Source organism: Montipora capricornis, chromosome 3 (assembly GCF_036669925.1).
Source record: "Montipora capricornis isolate CH-2021 chromosome 3, ASM3666992v2, whole genome shotgun sequence".
Lineage (NCBI taxonomy): Eukaryota > Metazoa > Cnidaria > Anthozoa > Scleractinia > Acroporidae > Montipora > Montipora capricornis.
Genome location: NC_090885.1, coordinates 64,328,305 through 64,345,037, shown reverse-complemented (window position 1 = coordinate 64,345,037; position 16,733 = coordinate 64,328,305). Strand labels below are relative to the sequence as shown.

The following is a 16,733-nucleotide window of genomic DNA, read 5'->3' as shown; positions in this document are numbered from 1 at the left end:
CAACAACAAATAATTGTATTCTCTCCAAGAACTATTACGAGGCATACAGTTCTAAAATAAAGAAGGTATTGATTCCCAAATCTTTGACGCCAAGAACTTACTAGAGGATTCTTTGCCTGTAGAAATTAAATTAAGATTGCTGACTAATCTCTCATTTACTTTTTTTGCTAACATGAGGTATCCAATCAAAGAGCAGGTGGTCCCGCGGATTGTCGGAGTGGTCCTGGTGGCAAGGGTCATCGTCCTAACCGAGAGATTACGGTCATCATTGTGGTTGTGGTGGTCACTCGTCCGCAGTCATTGTGGCTATGGATGATCATCATGCATAGTGCCCATGGTACTCTAGATGATGTTTACGGTGGTCCCGGTAGTCATGGTAGCCACGTTGTTCCCAGTGCTAACGACAATCGTGGTAGTCACGGTCGTTATAGTGGTGAAGATTGTAATGGCGATCATGGTTGTAATATGTCCATGGTCATAGGTCATTTTTAATGAGAGCAAACCGAGGTCGCTTTCCTGCAATTCTCTTGGTATTTGCGTTTGTTAGCCAAAATGAAATATCTAATGAGAAACCTACCTTGGAATAAAATCTAAAAACAAAAGTAGTTGTTAAAGCTTTCAGGCCATTTTGATTGCCTTTACCATCAAGCACTGGGGAACTAGCCTTGCATTTTATTGCAAAATAATTCTTGTTATCTCCTATTTGATATTCATACTGGTTACCCATTTTTAAAAGAAAAACTGTTTAATTAACACAAATATGCAACAATGACAAGAATAAGACGAAGTACGCCTTTAACAAATTTGACGAAATTCATTGTCAATAACGGGACAGACATATCAAAAACTGACATCAATTTGTTTTTTACAATACAAAAAGGCAGACAGGTTAAAATAGAGTCAAAGCACGAGAAGAACACGAGACAAAAATGCAAGAATATTCAATTTTATTCCATCTGACGCGACCAAATTCATAAGGTTCCTCGCTCCCTTATTGGCTAATGAAAAAAAAGGAGACTTTCTATTGGTTAAAAAGTGACAGATCGACATTTCACAAATTAAACTCTTCGAAACGCATAAATTATAAATTTATGTGTCTGTCCGCTTATTGACCATAAAAATTTAGCCAATGAGCGCGCGAGAATTTTGCAGTCATTGTGTGGTGGTTAGATTGTGATTAGATCTCTTCTCTGAGTGTTATTGCGTGTTACAATGCTACCGGAAGAGAAAGAGAAAGAGAACAGAGAAAGAAAGTCCTTGGAAAGCCCACTCTCGAAAAAACATTCTTATGGAATTTTTTAGCAGTAGCGATCTCTTTTAGAATGATGAATCTTTCATGCAGCCGCAAAAGGAAAGTCCGGAAACAAAGCTCATCCTCCCGCCCATGCACCAGCACAAAAAATATAATATTTTGAACCAAGAATACAGTGATTTAGTGTCTGCCCATCAGTCGACCTAACGTGGCAACCATATAAGAATTTACTTGAATTTAACAAGATCTGTTCTCGTGTTTTTTCATACCATCAAGACTCAGGCTATGAGAGACTAAGAGGTGGTCTAATATTTGCTTCTCGCTTTTGCAAAGGGTGGAGCGATCACTGTTTTTTATGCCATATCATGTATAAGCTAGCTTGATTGAATTCTTGATAATATGTTCTGTAAAATCTTGTACTGAAACATTTGAAGCTTTACCTCTTGGGTGTCAGCACTTTTTGCATTCCACCTGGTAACTACCTTCAATATATTGGTCTAACTCAAGTTTCATTCTGTTAACATTTTCTTACTTTATAACGAAAGTAGTAATTTCATTTTAAAGTGGTTAATCATTTCCTTTTAAGATAACAGTTGCTCACAGGTAATGCAATCTGCTTAAAGAAATGTTTCTAAATAGCCAACATTTCAACTCTTATCAGTACTAGTGGGTAGCTCTGGCATGTGATTCTATGTAGTCTCAGCCTCTTCTGCGTGCAAAGGGAGCCCAACATGTCACTGGTACGAGTCTGCAGGTCACAATTTGGAAATTAAGGTGATATTGCATGAAACAAACAAAATGAATTTGAAGCGCGGGTTATAGACGAAGGGGTGAAGTGATCCTCACTCTCATCTTGACAATTTAAAGCAACTTTCTCTCATAGACACCCACACTTGACGCCCAGTCAAGGAATTGAACCCAGGCCACATTAGTGGGAGGCGAGTGCTCTCACCACTGCGCCATCCCGGCACCGCAGTGTAAAACTTGTAAATGACAGAGCGCAAAAACCGCTAGACATGCGCACTAGAATCAAACTTGTGTTGCCGCCATTCCATTTTCAAAATGGCGGACGACAAATCAAAATCCAATACGTCATTGTGGATGCTGTCGCACCGCTGTCCTTCCTCTGAGAAATTTGAATAAAAGATGATCTGAATCTGACATCTTTCGACGATGCTTCAGAGCCGTCAGGGAAGATATCGGACCAAAATCAGTTCGCCTAAAGCAATAGAGTTTTTGACCAGCTTCGAAGCTTCATTTGACGTTCGTTGTTTAGAGTTTTGCGTTTCTTAAGGTGGTCGGTTACTCTTTAAGCTCAGAACAGAGATATGTTGGAGGTAAATTGTTTTCGCGAAACATATCAAATATGACTTTTTTTTCGTTATGAAAATTTTTGAGAGGTGTTTAAAGGTGGAATTCCGATTTCATACACCAAGAGAGACTTTTTCAAATCGAAGTTTGAAGAGAAGCAGGTTTTTTTACCGCTAGTGTTCGTCTTCACAGTTGTAACTGGTTTTACACAGAAAAGCGAAGTCCAGTGCCTTATACTTTCACGCCACTCGATATAGTTTGTGAGGTTTTGGGGTCGTAAGTTGTCCTGAAATGCATATAACGTACATGCATGTTTTTAACTTCCAGTTAATATCTTGTCGACATTGTTCATGTAATACAATGTAAGTTTTCTCGCTTTATAAGCCAAGGCGACAGAGCGGCTGCCTGTTATATTTAAAACAGCGGCAAATATTGACAACAAACCCTGTTATTTTTTTCCCTTTAACAACGTTCATTGCTATGTTTTGTGTAACTAAAAATAAAACATGTCAACTGTCACATCTGACTGCTGGGGGATTGTTTGCTTTTTGAAGTTTATGGGACTCTTTGCAAAGGGCGAGTTAAGTTAATTCAACAAAGTAAGCTGCTTTTTCCGTTTAGAGACTGAAAATGTCAGCAAAGGTGCTCTCGTTCAATGTGCAAAGCGCTTTTTTTGGCTTTTGATGCCAGCAAAACAGTTCACCACACTAGGAAATTTTTATTTGAGGGCCACTTGCTACTGGCTCACAAAGACTACAGAATTTGCCACATGGATGAATACATTTCACCAATGAAGGTGAGTGATGGAATAACATTACAATAGTTGCAATAATAATCTGCCCTGAATTGAATTTCCCCTACCCCTCAATATAGATTGTACGCCCCCTTCTTTGTCAGTGCCAAAAATCTGCCAAGAGAACTGAAGCACTAAGTTACACAGAATTAGTGAGACAGGTAGAAAATGCTCAAGGATCAAGGGCAGGAGCTGGATATTAAGCAGAGAAAAATCGAGAACGAAAACAAAAACTTTCACAAAAAAAAACATGAAGGTAAGTATTTGGGTTTAGCCCATTACGACAATGACATGCCAATGCCTTTGCAGTACTAACCCCACCCCCTCCCTTCACCAAGATACACACACCACTGACAGCAGTACACTGCTTACCATTATATTGAGCGCCACAGGCTGTTGGCTGTAATCAGTAACACACTAAACTTGTTTCATTTCATATTATTATTTACATGCACAGAACAAACTGCATTGAACACGATGCACAACCCCATGAATTTCTCAAATTGCTTTTGGCCTATTACAAGAGTTAGTTAGCTCACTATAATAAGGTAAAACAGATATCATTTTCATAATGGTTATGCTTTACAATGTAGCTGTGTCACCGAACACCCAAGGTCAATAATTTTGCTATTATCCCAACAGTAAACACTTAATGACTGGTCCCGAGGGAAACAGTTCATTTTGTTTCCCTAAAAATTTCCAATGTTCCCCTGAGGCGCAGACAAGGGAAACAAAATGAACTGTTTCCTGAGAGCCCAGTCATTAAGTGATTTGTTATATAGCACAAATAGGAAAACGTGCAATGGGAACAGCAATGGTGGTCGTCGGTCAACATTTGCGGGCAACAGTGCACTGTTACCCTCTGACGTCATAGATTTTGCACTGTTGCCCGCTCAGAGACTTTTGAACGGCAAAAGTGTTATTGTTAGATGTCATGTGACCTTGAAGTAACCAATGAGAGCATGCGCTGCTGGGGGCAAAAACAATTATATAACAAAAATAATTATTCAACATAGTTCACACTTTTGCTGGAAAAACAAGATCAGCAACACAAATCAAATGTTGAATTGAGAGAAGAAAATGTCATGCTTCACAAAAAAGGACAAAGTTATAGAGACAACACAGTTTTCAAGAAAAATATTGGACTGACATAAAAATTAATACCATGCACATGTAACCCTGTGAAAAAGCACCCCAAATGCCTAAATTTCCAATATAGGTTTTAGTCACAACAAACTTTTCCTTATCACAGACTAAATTCTTATGGTCGTTAATTTTCTTTCTAGTGCAAATAATATTGAACAAAACAAATAGTGTATTGTAATAATCAACTGATGTATGTTTAGTATTTTTTCTTTCATTTTCCCGAATTTGTTCTCCACCTATATATATCTGTTTGGGTCAAGTTAGCAGAAAATTGAGGAATCCACTCAAAAAGGACACTTGTAATACCACTGGCACTACTAAATCCTAACATTACTCAACAACAATGTCAATATTATTTGTGTCCCTTTAATATATGTTTTACAACTCAAGGAGACACTGCATTTAGCTCTCTTGTGCACCATACAATTTCACAAGTCACTAGTCAACCACTAAACAAAAGGAGGAAAGAACTTATATGATCCAGACAAAATGGGAAATTTTGGTGGTGAACATTCTCCAGACCTGTTTGAAAATATCTTCCATGCCACAATGTATTTACAATAATGAAAAGGGTTTTCCGTGAACCAAGAAAGCTAATCTGCAGAGAGTAAAAGTAGGTTGCTGTACTACTGCACAACTTCAGTTTCTTCATAAATCAGGTCTGGCTACCATTTCCTACAAACAAAAACAATGATAAAACCATTACACAGAAAGTGAATAATGACAGTGCAAGCACAAGGGGAAAGATAATACCTTACATTATGAAATTTGGAACCACGGATACTGTGTTTTTAGCTTTCTGATTGGTTCACTCACTCTCAGTTAACAGCTTATACAGTATGACATAATATGGAAACTGATTGCATTAAGTGTTACCACGCTGGAAACTGATTGGCTTTAAATTTGTCCAAGTGTTAAGAATCAAATGAAAATTTAATAAAACAATAATCAATGGATATGATTGAGTGCACATGTGTTTTTGTAGCCGTTTTGCAAACTTACATTTATAAATGTGAAAAAGTTGACCAATATGGTTAGTCTGTTACTGTAATGTACTTTTCTGGGCTGTTCCACAACTGATCAGAACAATATTGCCAAACACTGAGTGGAAGACGCTTTGATGCAGATTTCCTGGAATGGTTTCTGCAAAAATATTTGCGAGGAACAGCAACAAAACCCTCGAACAGATCGATGGCATTTAAAAGTCAAGGTTACGTGACGTGGAAATTGTAAATCCCAGGTGTTAAGAAAATTCAACTTTGTGGCTGAAGTTCACTCACAGTTCACCCGCAGCAAGAAACCCAGTGGACGATTTTATACGATCAAAGTTGTATGACTGCGTTACAGTCCGCAATAACGTACAACGGCCAGCCAAACTTATTTTCAAAAGCAAAAACCTTTCGTCCATCAAGACCAAGTTGCTCCTGCAGTTCCCGAGAACAAAGAAGAATTTCGTTGCCAGTTCGCTGGTTTCTGTAAGATTTTTAAATAATCTGGGGGCAGACCAACACCCCATGTCAAGAAAATTCACAGTAGCCAAAACCAGCAAAATGATACAAGAGGACGCATTGCTACTTGACATGCAGACTTGCGAAGTAATCAATCGTGTGTCCTCGACCGTTGATTTGGAATCGCTGAGTGTTCTCTCCGACCTTGAAAAAAAATTCCTCTGGCACCCAGGGTATGAGTCGTCTAACTAACAAAATTTGACAAATGCTAGAGTGTTATTCTCCACTTCGATCGATCACTGTCTTGATCACTTCGAATCTTTAGAGTTTGCGCAGGCGTAGTTACGCGTAAAAAGCCATTTTACGTCATTATTCTCTAGCCAATCAGCGGTTTTTGCGCTCTGTCCTTGTAAATGATTTAACTCTATTTGACCCCAGACGATTTTACTCCTCAGTGGGGGTCGCCACGGGGGTGAAAAGGTCAATAAATGGCATAGCTCCTACTAAACTCCAACAACTCAGTGGTAAAGCATCCGAATTACACGTAATAATCGGAAGTTCGAAGGTTTCACTCTTGCAATGGAGCACTCGGATATTCCCCGAGCATCTATCGAAGTAATTAAAGTGCATGCACCACCGACTTGTGAAGGTATTTTAAGACATTCACAAGTGTATAACTACTCGAAAGAAGTCAACCCTAAAAGGAAGCGATATATGGGTAACTGATCAGGTACTTCAACTATGACTTTGATTACGTCATAAAAATATCCTTGGTTTCGCTTGCCTTGTACGGTGTTGTACCCAAATTAAAAGACTTTTTTGACTGTGACAAGAAAATCTTTTTGATACTTGTCTTTCCGATATGCAACTGCCGCGATTTTTTGAGAGGACCGCAGTCATTCTTGCCTAGTACTCTGCACGCTTGTTGAAGAAACTCCAGTGAAAAATTTATTTCACGTTACCACACGGTTTTATTCACTAACCCAAAATCAAACTTGTGTACTGATATATTGGTAGAACAAGGCTGTGAGCTTAACGGACATGAATTTGAGATGTTGTCAAATGACGTTTCCGTCTATGACTCCCTTTGGTACCTAAGGAATCTTTGCTTTAATTAGAAATTCTTTATAATCTTGTCTTTTCTTGTAATGAACAACAACAATAACAAGATTTAAATTCTAACATTTACGTCTATATGACTTATTTTGGATTTCATAATCCTAAAGTGAAGTTCATATGGTGGCAATGCACACTTGACCTTAGAAACAGAATGTGACTGCCTGGAAATTTGCCAAAGTAAGGAAACAAGTTTTTCCTCCAGGAACACTTCGATATGCAACAATCTGGTGGTTAAGATGCATTTGCGAAAAATGGTTTAAGTTTGGCACGACTTAAGAGAGGTGATATGCTTAGTGGTCCCGAGGTCGTTAGTATTTCCCATTGATTCCTCTCGGGAACCATTGACGGTGTCAAAATCAAAACATATAGCTCACTGGCAAATAACGGTTCCTTCGGATCAATTAGACTTATATGATAAAGATCGGGGGTAGTTTGTGAATAGGCACTTTTCTGGAAAAGAATTTCTTATCTTCTCTTTAGGATAGAACTTGCCAATTGTTTTCCCATAAACCATATAAATTGTGCGTTACGCTGCTATGTAGCCGAGCATTGCTGCCGGGGATTTTAAGGACGGTGCGTACTAATTAAAGATATTTTTGCCCCGGTGTGTGATTATGCAGGAAATGTAGATCTTAACAAGTGTTATTGAAATCCAAAAAGAAAATTGGGGGTAACCACGCATTTTTCAAACATAATTCATGAATAATATTTGTAAAAATCTTATAATAGAAAGCAATGTATGGCGTTCTTTTTAAAATTATCTCTCAAAAATGCATGGTTACTCCCAATTTTCGTTTTGGATACCAAGAGTAGTTACTAAGATCTACTTTCACCGAATAGTTTTAAACCGCGCAAAAATATCCCAGCATTAGTAAGCATCACCGATAGGAAATCCAAGTATCTCGAGATGCGCAGAACGTATGCGCATTAACAATAGTAGGCACCGTCCTTAAGCTGCCTCGGGTTAAAGAGGCCTGTAAATTACAAAAAGTCGTTGTTTCTAGGGAAACCTTTAAAATACTATTTTGAAAACACATAAAAGGGCATTTACAATAGCTTGAACTGGTGTAACCCCCCCCCCCCCCCCAAAAAAAAAAGGAAAAAAAAAAAAAAACAAAAAAACAAAAAAGCTGTGTTTAGCTATTTAAACTATGGTCTAATTTTCAACGCACCTTAGAAAAGGCTGAACGCATATGGCGGCGAAGTAACGTCCAACGAAACCTAACAACGAGGGAATGGAACGCTTTTTAAATTTACAAACCCAACACCATTATAGCCGAAGAACTAAAACTTTCAGTCTCAAACAAAATTCATTAAAAAGCCAACCAACTACTTTAAGTTGATGGCTCCTCAAACGTCATGTGATTTTGATAGTGTGCAAGAAGAAGCTCCTCGTTGCACAACTCATCTTGGCAAAGCCAACAGCTGTAATTTTCACCCTGGTTTGAACTATGTTCCTGTCGAATGAAGGGGCGATGGATCTCTAGTTCGTGTTCACTTGCACTTGCAGAACGTCCTAGTGCTTTTTCATGTTTCCTCACACTTTTTTTTGTTGCGAAAACAGTTTCCTTTTGGCTTACGTTTGTAACGCTTCTCTCTAGCATGGACTCTTTCGTGTTTCCTCAAATCGCCTGCATGGCTAAAACACTTGCCACATTGTTTGCATTCATAAGGCTTCTCTCCAGTATTGACTCTTTGATTTATCTTTAAGCTTCCTGCTTCGCTAAAACACTTGCCACATTGTTTGCATTCATAAGGTTTCTCTCCAGTATGGACTCTTTCGTGTCTCCTCAGATCTCCTGCTTGGCTAAAACACTTTCCACATTGTTTGCATTTATAAGGTTTTTCTCTAGTATGGACGCTTTTGTGTCTCCTCAAATCTCCCGCTTGGCTAAAACATTTGCCACATTGTTTGCATTCATAAGGTTTCTCTCCCGTATGGACTCTTTCATGTGTCTTTAAATTTCCTGCTTCGCTAAAACATTTGCCACATTGTTTGCATTTGTAAGGCTTCTCTCCAGTATGGACTCTTTCGTGTCTACTAAAATCTCCTGCTTCGCTAAAACACTTGCCACATTGTTTGCATTCATAAGGTTTCTCTCCAGTATGGACTCTTTCATGTATCTTTAAATTTCCTGCGTCGCTAAAACATTTGCCACATTGTTTGCATTTGTAAGGCTTCTCTCCAGTATGGACTCTGTCGTGTCTCCTCAAATCTCCTGCTTGTCTAAAACACTTGCCACATTGTTTGCATTCATAAGGCTTCTCTCCAGTATGGACCCTTTCATGTATCTTTAAGCTTCCTGCTTGGCTAAAACACTTGCCACATTGTTTGCATTTATAAGGTTTCTCTCCAGTATGGACTCTTTCATGTATCTTTAAGTTTCCTGCTAGGCTAAAACAGTTGCCACATTGTTTGCATTTGTAAGGCTTTTCTCCAGTATGGACTCTTTTATGTGCTCTTAAATGTCCTGCTTTGCTAAAACACTTGCCACATTCTTTGCATTCATTATGGTTCTCTCCAGTATGGACTTGTTCATCTCTCAAAAGACTTTGTTCCTCGTTGAGACAGCTTCTGTCCGGGCCGGACATTTGAAGCGGCAATTAGGCGAGGATACCACAAACATCCTTCAACAACACAACGAGTTTAATGACAATGTAGTGAATCTTTGACATTATGACAACCAGCGATGTCGACCTTTCATCTGTATTACTACCTTTGACAAGCCGTAAAAACCATATGATGAAAGACGGCATAAGCAAACACAATTCACAACTAAGCGTTCTTTCACGAGCGTTTTCTCCACGTGCGATTTAGAAGAGCAAAATTACTGAAGTATTATGGTCTACATGTACGTCATTTCCATGGAAAAAACCGGAACCGCGGAACGGACTTAACATTAACGATTTGTTGAGGAATAGCCTCAACATCCCGGGGGGTAGGGCTGAGCAAACCTGACAACTAAGAAATTTAAACTTAGCCTAAGTGTTCAGCGTTCAGGTATGTCAATTTCACAGCGTTCACATCTTCCCTCTGTTAATCATGTTGCTTCTTCGAGAAGGCACAACTTTGTCACAGGCCGAACAAGTCTCGAGCTCTTCGTCTTCACTTCTGCTGTACGCACACACAGGTCTTCACCCGGAAACACCCTTGTCACACGGCCTAACAACCAGCGGGACCTCGGCACGGTGTTGTCCACGACAAGAACCAGGTCATTCACTGCTAAGTTCCGTTTGCTCAGTAGCCACTTGTGGCGCTGCTGCAATGTTGGAACATATTCTCGAATCCATCGAGACCAGAAGCAATCAGCAATGAATTGGGCGTGTCTCCATTGTTTGCGCGAGTACAGATCTTCTTTAGCGAAGACTCCGGGAGGCACGAAGAGGTTTCGGCGTTGTAGAAGAAGATGGTTTGGGGTGAGCGGCTCTAAATCATTGGGATCGTCACTGGAAGGACAAATAGGACGACTGTTCAAGATTGATGTAACTTCTGCAAACACTGTACGCAGCGTCTCCAAGCCAACTAGCGCACCCTGACTACCGAGAACAGCCCTCATAGCTTTCCTGACACTTCTAATGAGCCTTTCCCAAACTCCTGACATATGGCTTGCAGCAGGAGGTTGAAAACGCCACTTTGGCAGCGGGCAACTGTACCATTCTACTTCACGAGAATGTAACTCACTCTTAATGCGTTCTTCGTTCAAATCCTGAACCGACAGGCGAAGTTCCTTCTCGGCACCGGTAAAATTTGTGCCATTGTCCGACCATATCTCCTTTGGGCAACCACGAACTGAGATGAATCGAACCAAGGCTTGGATGAACGTGTCTGTTTCCAGCGAACTGACATCTTCAATGTGTACTGCTCGGCTGTTGAAGCATACGAATATGCAGCCATACACTTTGACTGTACTGCGGCTTCGTTTAACGTAAAACGGTCCGAAAAAATCCAGACCCGTGTACGTGAACGGAGGCTGGTAGGGTATTAGCCTTTCTTTGGGAAGATCAGCCATAACCTGTTGGAGAGGAGGCGCGTTACGTTTGCGGCAGCTCAAACAACTACTGACGCACGAGAACTCTTCCCTTTAAGATCCAGAAGCGCTGACGGATTACGGATAGCACATGTTCACGACCTGCATGGCCCAGGACACGATGGTAGTAGCGAACTATTAACGCGGAAACGTGATGGGACCTTGGAAGGATCATTGGGTGTGCGGCCTCAAAGGCAATTGGGGCCCGGTGAATTCTACCGCCAACACGTATCACATCATCAATTAAGATAGGACTGAGATTGGCTAACTTGCTGTGACGTTTCACTTGCCTGCCTTCCTTTAAACACAAGCACTCCTCGAGGAAATGCTGGCGCTGAACTAACCGCACGATTTCTCGACCTGCTTGCTGCAATTCCTCCAACTTGAGTGTACTTGACGTGAGATACTGACGAGTTTCCTTTCGAACTCTCTTCACAAAACGTAGGACCCATGACATAACTCTCAGTAGGCGGGACCACGAAGAATAGCGTTGCAGCGAGAGGTCAAACTGTGGTGCATATGAGGTAAGCATAACAGTCGATGACTTCCGTACTTCCACATCGTCATCTTGGAGATCCTCTACTGGTACATTGGGCCATGTATGCTCAGGTTCCCAAAGGAACTTGGGACCCAACCACCAGCGACATCCAGCGTGAAAATACTGAGCACTAACACCTCGTGACCCATCATCAGCGGGGTTTATGACACCGGGAATATGATGCCACTGTCCTGGGGAACTTGTTTCATGAATTTCGGCAACACGGTTAGCTACGAAGGTTTGAAAACGCCTTGTCACGTTTTTGATATACTGCAAAGATGTCATTGAGTCGGACCAAAAGAAGGTTTGACCCACTGGTAGATCAAGTTCCCTTAATATTATCTTGCTCTGACGAGCTGCTAATACTGCGGCTTGAAGTTCAAGGCGAGGGATAGTCCACTCCCTAATTGGCGCATTGCGAGTCTTTCCCATAACAAAGGAACAATGAATCACTCCTTTCTCATCGGCGAAACGCAAATATGAAACTGCTGCGTAACCGCGTCTGGACGCGTCTGCGAAGTTGTGAAGCTGAACAGTTGATGAGTTGCGAAGTGACTGAACCTTGTAACACCTTGGGATGCCAATGGTGATGACACGTGGTAGCTCCTCTAGCCAACGTTGCCATTGTGAGAGGTACGGTTCCGGAATTTGTCGATCCCAAGGGAGTTTATCTCTCCAGAGTTCCTGCAGCAGAATCTTAGCGGAGAACACAAAGGGCGAAAGGAATCCTAGCGGATCAAACAGCGAACTAACTATGGAGAGCACCCCTCGCTTAGTAGGCGGTTTTCCTGATTGTGAAGCTTTAAACTTGAAGGTGTCAGACTGCGCATCCCAGTACACACCCAATGCTCGCTCTAATGGTAACTGATCTAGATCCAAGTCTAGCGATGGATTTGCTCTCAACTCTGGTGAGATAGATTGCAATACTTCCCGGCTATTGCTCGCAAACTTCGTGAGACGTAAGCCTCCTTCCTTCAGCAACTTGGTTAGGTCCGATGTCAGATGAACAGCCTGTTCTGTACTTGGAACGGACTTTAACACATCATCAACATAGAAGTTTCTACGAACTGTTCTGATGACTTCAGGCGAGTATTTTCGTTCGTTGTCTTGTGCTGTCATACTTAAAGCTTTGTTGGCGCAACAGGGCGAGGACTTTGCACCAAAGATGTGGACCAGCATCTTATAGTCTTCTGGTGTGTCATCAATACTACCAGGCCACCACAAGAATCTCAGCGCATCAGTGCCACTTGGCGTCACATTGGTCTGGTAGAACATGCCCTCGATGTCTGCGGAAAGGGCGACTTCTTCTTCACGGAAACGAATTAAGACACCAGTGAGGTCATTGGTAAGACAAGGTCCTTGCAAAAGCTGTTCATTTAAAGATGTGCCATTGAATCTTGCGGCCGCATCAAACACTACCCTCACTTTACCTGGCTTGTTGGGATTTGTTACCGGATGATGGGGAATGTACCAAGTGATGTTACTGACTGCGGCAACTTCCTGTTTGTTCAGCTTTCTAGCATACCCCTTATCCACACAGTCTTGAATCACATCTCTGTACTTAACTTCCAGCTCTGGATCACGACGGAAGCGCCTTTTCAGGTACTGTAATCTTGCTTCAGCTAGAGGTCTGTTGTAAGGCAGTACAGGATTGTCATCCCTCCACAGAAGGCCCATCTGGTAATGGCCATCCAGCAGGCTAATCGAGTTGTCAATAAGTTTTAGGGCTCTTCGATCTTCTACCGATAATGGTTTGGTTTCAGACCTCGCAGTGCCATAGGATTCAATCTTCCAGAATTCCTCGAGCTGGTCGTTCAGGGAAACATCTTCACTACTGATGAGGTTAACCTGTCCCTGGCTGTGGGACTGTAGATTTGAGAAGCCACCGAGTATGCTCCAACCAAGACAAGACTTGATGGCAAGTGGTTCATTTCGGTTTCCCTTTCTTACATCAAGAGGTACGAAGACTTCTTGAATGTTAGTACCTAGTAGGATGGAAATCTTCCTCCTTTCCACCTCTGGGAAACGCACTTCCCGTAAATGTGGCCATTGCTCTAAAGATTTTGACAACCTTGTATGTTTCAGGGGAATAGTAAGATCCTTTACAGCCCATGCAGGGTTGACAGCAATCACATGGTCGTTCTGGCTATCCAATGATGCAATTTTGAAGTTAACCTTCATAGCCCTTTCTTCAACATCAGCACTGTTCACTGTCGTGAGAGAAAGCTTACTTAGTGTTCCTTCAATATTTAGCAACTTCACGAGAGAAGGGTCAACCATGGTTATGTCAGACCCTGAGTCAATTAGACCATACGTTGTGATTTGACGGCCAGAATTGCTTATCACCTTCACTGGAATAACTTGAAGTAGCACCTCGGAGGAATTGACTACTGGATTGACTGAATGTGCTGAAGTATTGCATGATGTACCTTGGTCAGCCAACGAGTCCTGGTTGACTTCATTATTTTGACTCACAGTTCCCGAATCAACTACTTCCTTTGGTTCATGAAAATGTAACAACGTGTGATGTGCCTGTCCACAGCCTTCCACTTTACACCTGATTGTTGACTTGCATTTTCTTGAGTTGTGTAGAGATGAACTGATGCAGTTAAAACATATTTTGTGCTGCCTGACAAAGTCATTTCTTTCCCTCGGAGATTTGGATTTAAATGCCTCACACTGGTACAGGCGGTGGGACTGGCAACACATTGGACAAGGCTCACCCTTTGCGGCTGTCATGTTAACAAAAAAGGCGGGTTTAGGGGTCACAGGCGGCTTGCCCCTAGACTTGAATTTAGAAACCACGTTCTCACGACTTCCAGCACTGAAGAAAGGATGGTTCAAAATAAAGGCTCGCTCCCTGAGGAAGTCCACTACATGCTTGAAGGTAGGCATCGCATGACCTTCACCCTCTAGGCGCTTTAAACGTTCAGCAAATTTGGCTTGCATCCACTTAGGAAGTCGCATGATGACTTTCTCAAGGTTGCCTGCATTCATTTCATTCAAGTATCCCATTGACTCTAGGATATCATAAGTAACTTGAACCATGTCTGCGTATTGCTGCAAGCTGTCCTTGTCATTAGGTTGTATAACAGGTCCTCTAGTGAGAGATTCCACAGACGCTCTCACTACTTGAAATGGCTGACCAAATCGGTCCTTCAACGTCCTAAGGGCCTTTGCCAAACCACCTGGCAATGGCTCGTACCGCTGAACTGCAAGAAGCGCAGGTCCCTCTAGAAATTGTAATAGACGGGTCATTTTGACAGCATCATCAAGCGGTTTTGTCTCCACCAGTTGCTTGAACCTCTGGCGAAAGGCAGGATATTGTTGAGGCGATCCATCAAACTTCTGGACTCGCACATGAGGTTTCCATTGAGGACATAATAGCTGTAAGGCTTTCATTGACAGCTGCACTAGACATGTTAGGCATGACTGCAGATGGCGTGACCGTAGACGGTGTGACTGTAGATGGCGTGACCGTAGACGGTGTGACTGAGGTCACAAAGGTCAATGGTTGGCATTCCCCTTGGCAATCACCTTTGACAGGTTTGGGCACATTACTCTCATGAACAGTTGGCTTAAGCTGCATTTTTGGAACCACAAGTGGATCACTAAAACAGATTCCTCCAGTAGCATGCATGGAGGTAGTAGCTGCGGGGTTTTCTACTGCAGGCGTAGACGTGAGAGGTGGGTTCATAACTGACACAGGTGCAGGAGTAAAGCTACTAGAGATCACTGAAGGCAAAGAAGCGACTGGAACTTCAAGAGGTTCCACGAGTTTGTCCTCTGGGTGAAATTCTTCAACTTTGGGAGACCACTTAATACCATCCTTTTCATTGGTCAGTTCAGACATTTCTTGTTCTGCCAGGAAGGCCTCTAGTTTGGCTAGTTCTGCCTGATCTCTTGCGGCCACAACCTCTCTTGCGGCCTCTAATTTGGTCAGTTCAAGCCTATGTTCAAGTTCCAATTGCGTTCGTTTAATTTCCATCTGAACTCTTTTCACTTCGAGCTCAACTACCCTTCTACTTCTTTCTTCAGCTTGTTGTTGCATCAATGCTGCCCTCGCAGCTTGGACTTTAGCTTCACGGGCTTTCGAACTAGACACACTTAATCTCGAGGCGTAACTTTTTTGGGATTTCACAGATTCCGGCTGGGAATGTTTCCCTTTCTCCATTATTTCTTCAGACACTTGATTATTGTAAAATTCGGCAGCATCAATAACAAATCGCTCAATCTTAGCGTTGTAATCTTGTACTCTTATGCGTTGAGTATCACGGTCACTCAAAACACTCTGATATTTTTCACAGGAAGTGTCAAGCAAATCATCATATTTATCACAGCATGCACAATACTGCTCCCATGCGGTATTAAGTTGTATTTGTTGTGTTCGTACCTTAACAACGTTTCCAAAATCCTTAACACTTTCGTCTAACGCATTACACACCTTTGTGATGGTTGACAAATGTCCCCGACGAGATCTATCCAGTGACTCTAACCTTTCGTAGAGAATTCCACGTTGCGACATGACACAAATCTTGAACGACGGCGGTTTCCTCTAATGAATCGGCGATTCTCCAGTTGAGGTCGTAAACAGCGTAAATAAGCACAAATTCCACAGCAGGAGACGATAAAACATATGGTTTTTACACTAATGTCCGGGCCGGACATTTGAAGCGGCAATTAGGCGAGGATACCACAAACATCCTTCAACAACACAACGAGTTTAATGACAATGTAGTGAATCTTTGACATTATGACAACCAGCGATGTCGACCTTTCATCTGTATTACTACCTTTGACAAGCCGTAAAAACCATATGATGAAAGACGGCATAAGCAAACACAATTCACAACTAAGCGTTCTTTCACGAGCGTTTTCTCCACGTGCGATTTAGAAGAGCAAAATTACTGAAGTATTATGGTCTACATGTACGTCATTTCCATGGAAAAAACCGGAACCGCGGAACGGACTTAACATTAACGATTTGTTGAGGAATAGCCTCAACAGCTTCTTTTCTGTATACACGAAGTACCCTTGTTGACACAACGGCAGTTTCTTTCCTTAACTGATGTTGACATCATTAACAGATTGTGATTTC

At 41.8% G+C, this 16,733-nt stretch overlaps 3 protein-coding genes across 3 annotated transcripts in view; all 3 read right to left on the bottom strand.

Moving 5' to 3' along the window:
• LOC138040715 (zinc finger protein 721-like) overlaps nt 1-9,661 on the bottom strand; it is a 60,916-nt gene extending 51,255 nt beyond the window's left edge. Inside the window, exon 1 of the mRNA XM_068886390.1 lies at nt 8,806-9,661. Within this exon, the coding sequence (XP_068742491.1) occupies nt 8,806-9,661 (856 nt within the window). The remainder of the gene's footprint in view (nt 1-8,805) is intronic.
• A 449-nt stretch (nt 9,662-10,110) lies between these two features.
• Nucleotides 10,111-11,079, bottom strand: LOC138040714 (uncharacterized). Its single transcript, XM_068886389.1, has one exon. It carries the CDS (start codon nt 11,077-11,079, stop codon nt 10,111-10,113), a length of 969 nt encoding a protein of 322 aa, XP_068742490.1.
• A 46-nt stretch (nt 11,080-11,125) lies between these two features.
• Nucleotides 11,126-14,893, bottom strand: LOC138040712 (uncharacterized). Its single transcript, XM_068886388.1, has one exon. The coding sequence runs from the start codon at nt 14,891-14,893 to the stop codon at nt 11,126-11,128; it is 3,768 nt and encodes a 1,255-aa protein (XP_068742489.1).
• Between the last annotated feature and the right edge of the window lie 1,840 nt (nt 14,894-16,733).

What these genes read in the sequence shown, in the direction of transcription:
- LOC138040714 (XM_068886389.1), bottom strand. Translation starts at nt 11,079, where the DNA reads ATGGCTGATCTTCCCAAAGAAAGGCTAATACCCTACCAGCCTCCGTTC.
- LOC138040712 (XM_068886388.1), bottom strand. Translation starts at nt 14,893, where the DNA reads ATGACCCGTCTATTACAATTTCTAGAGGGACCTGCGCTTCTTGCAGTT.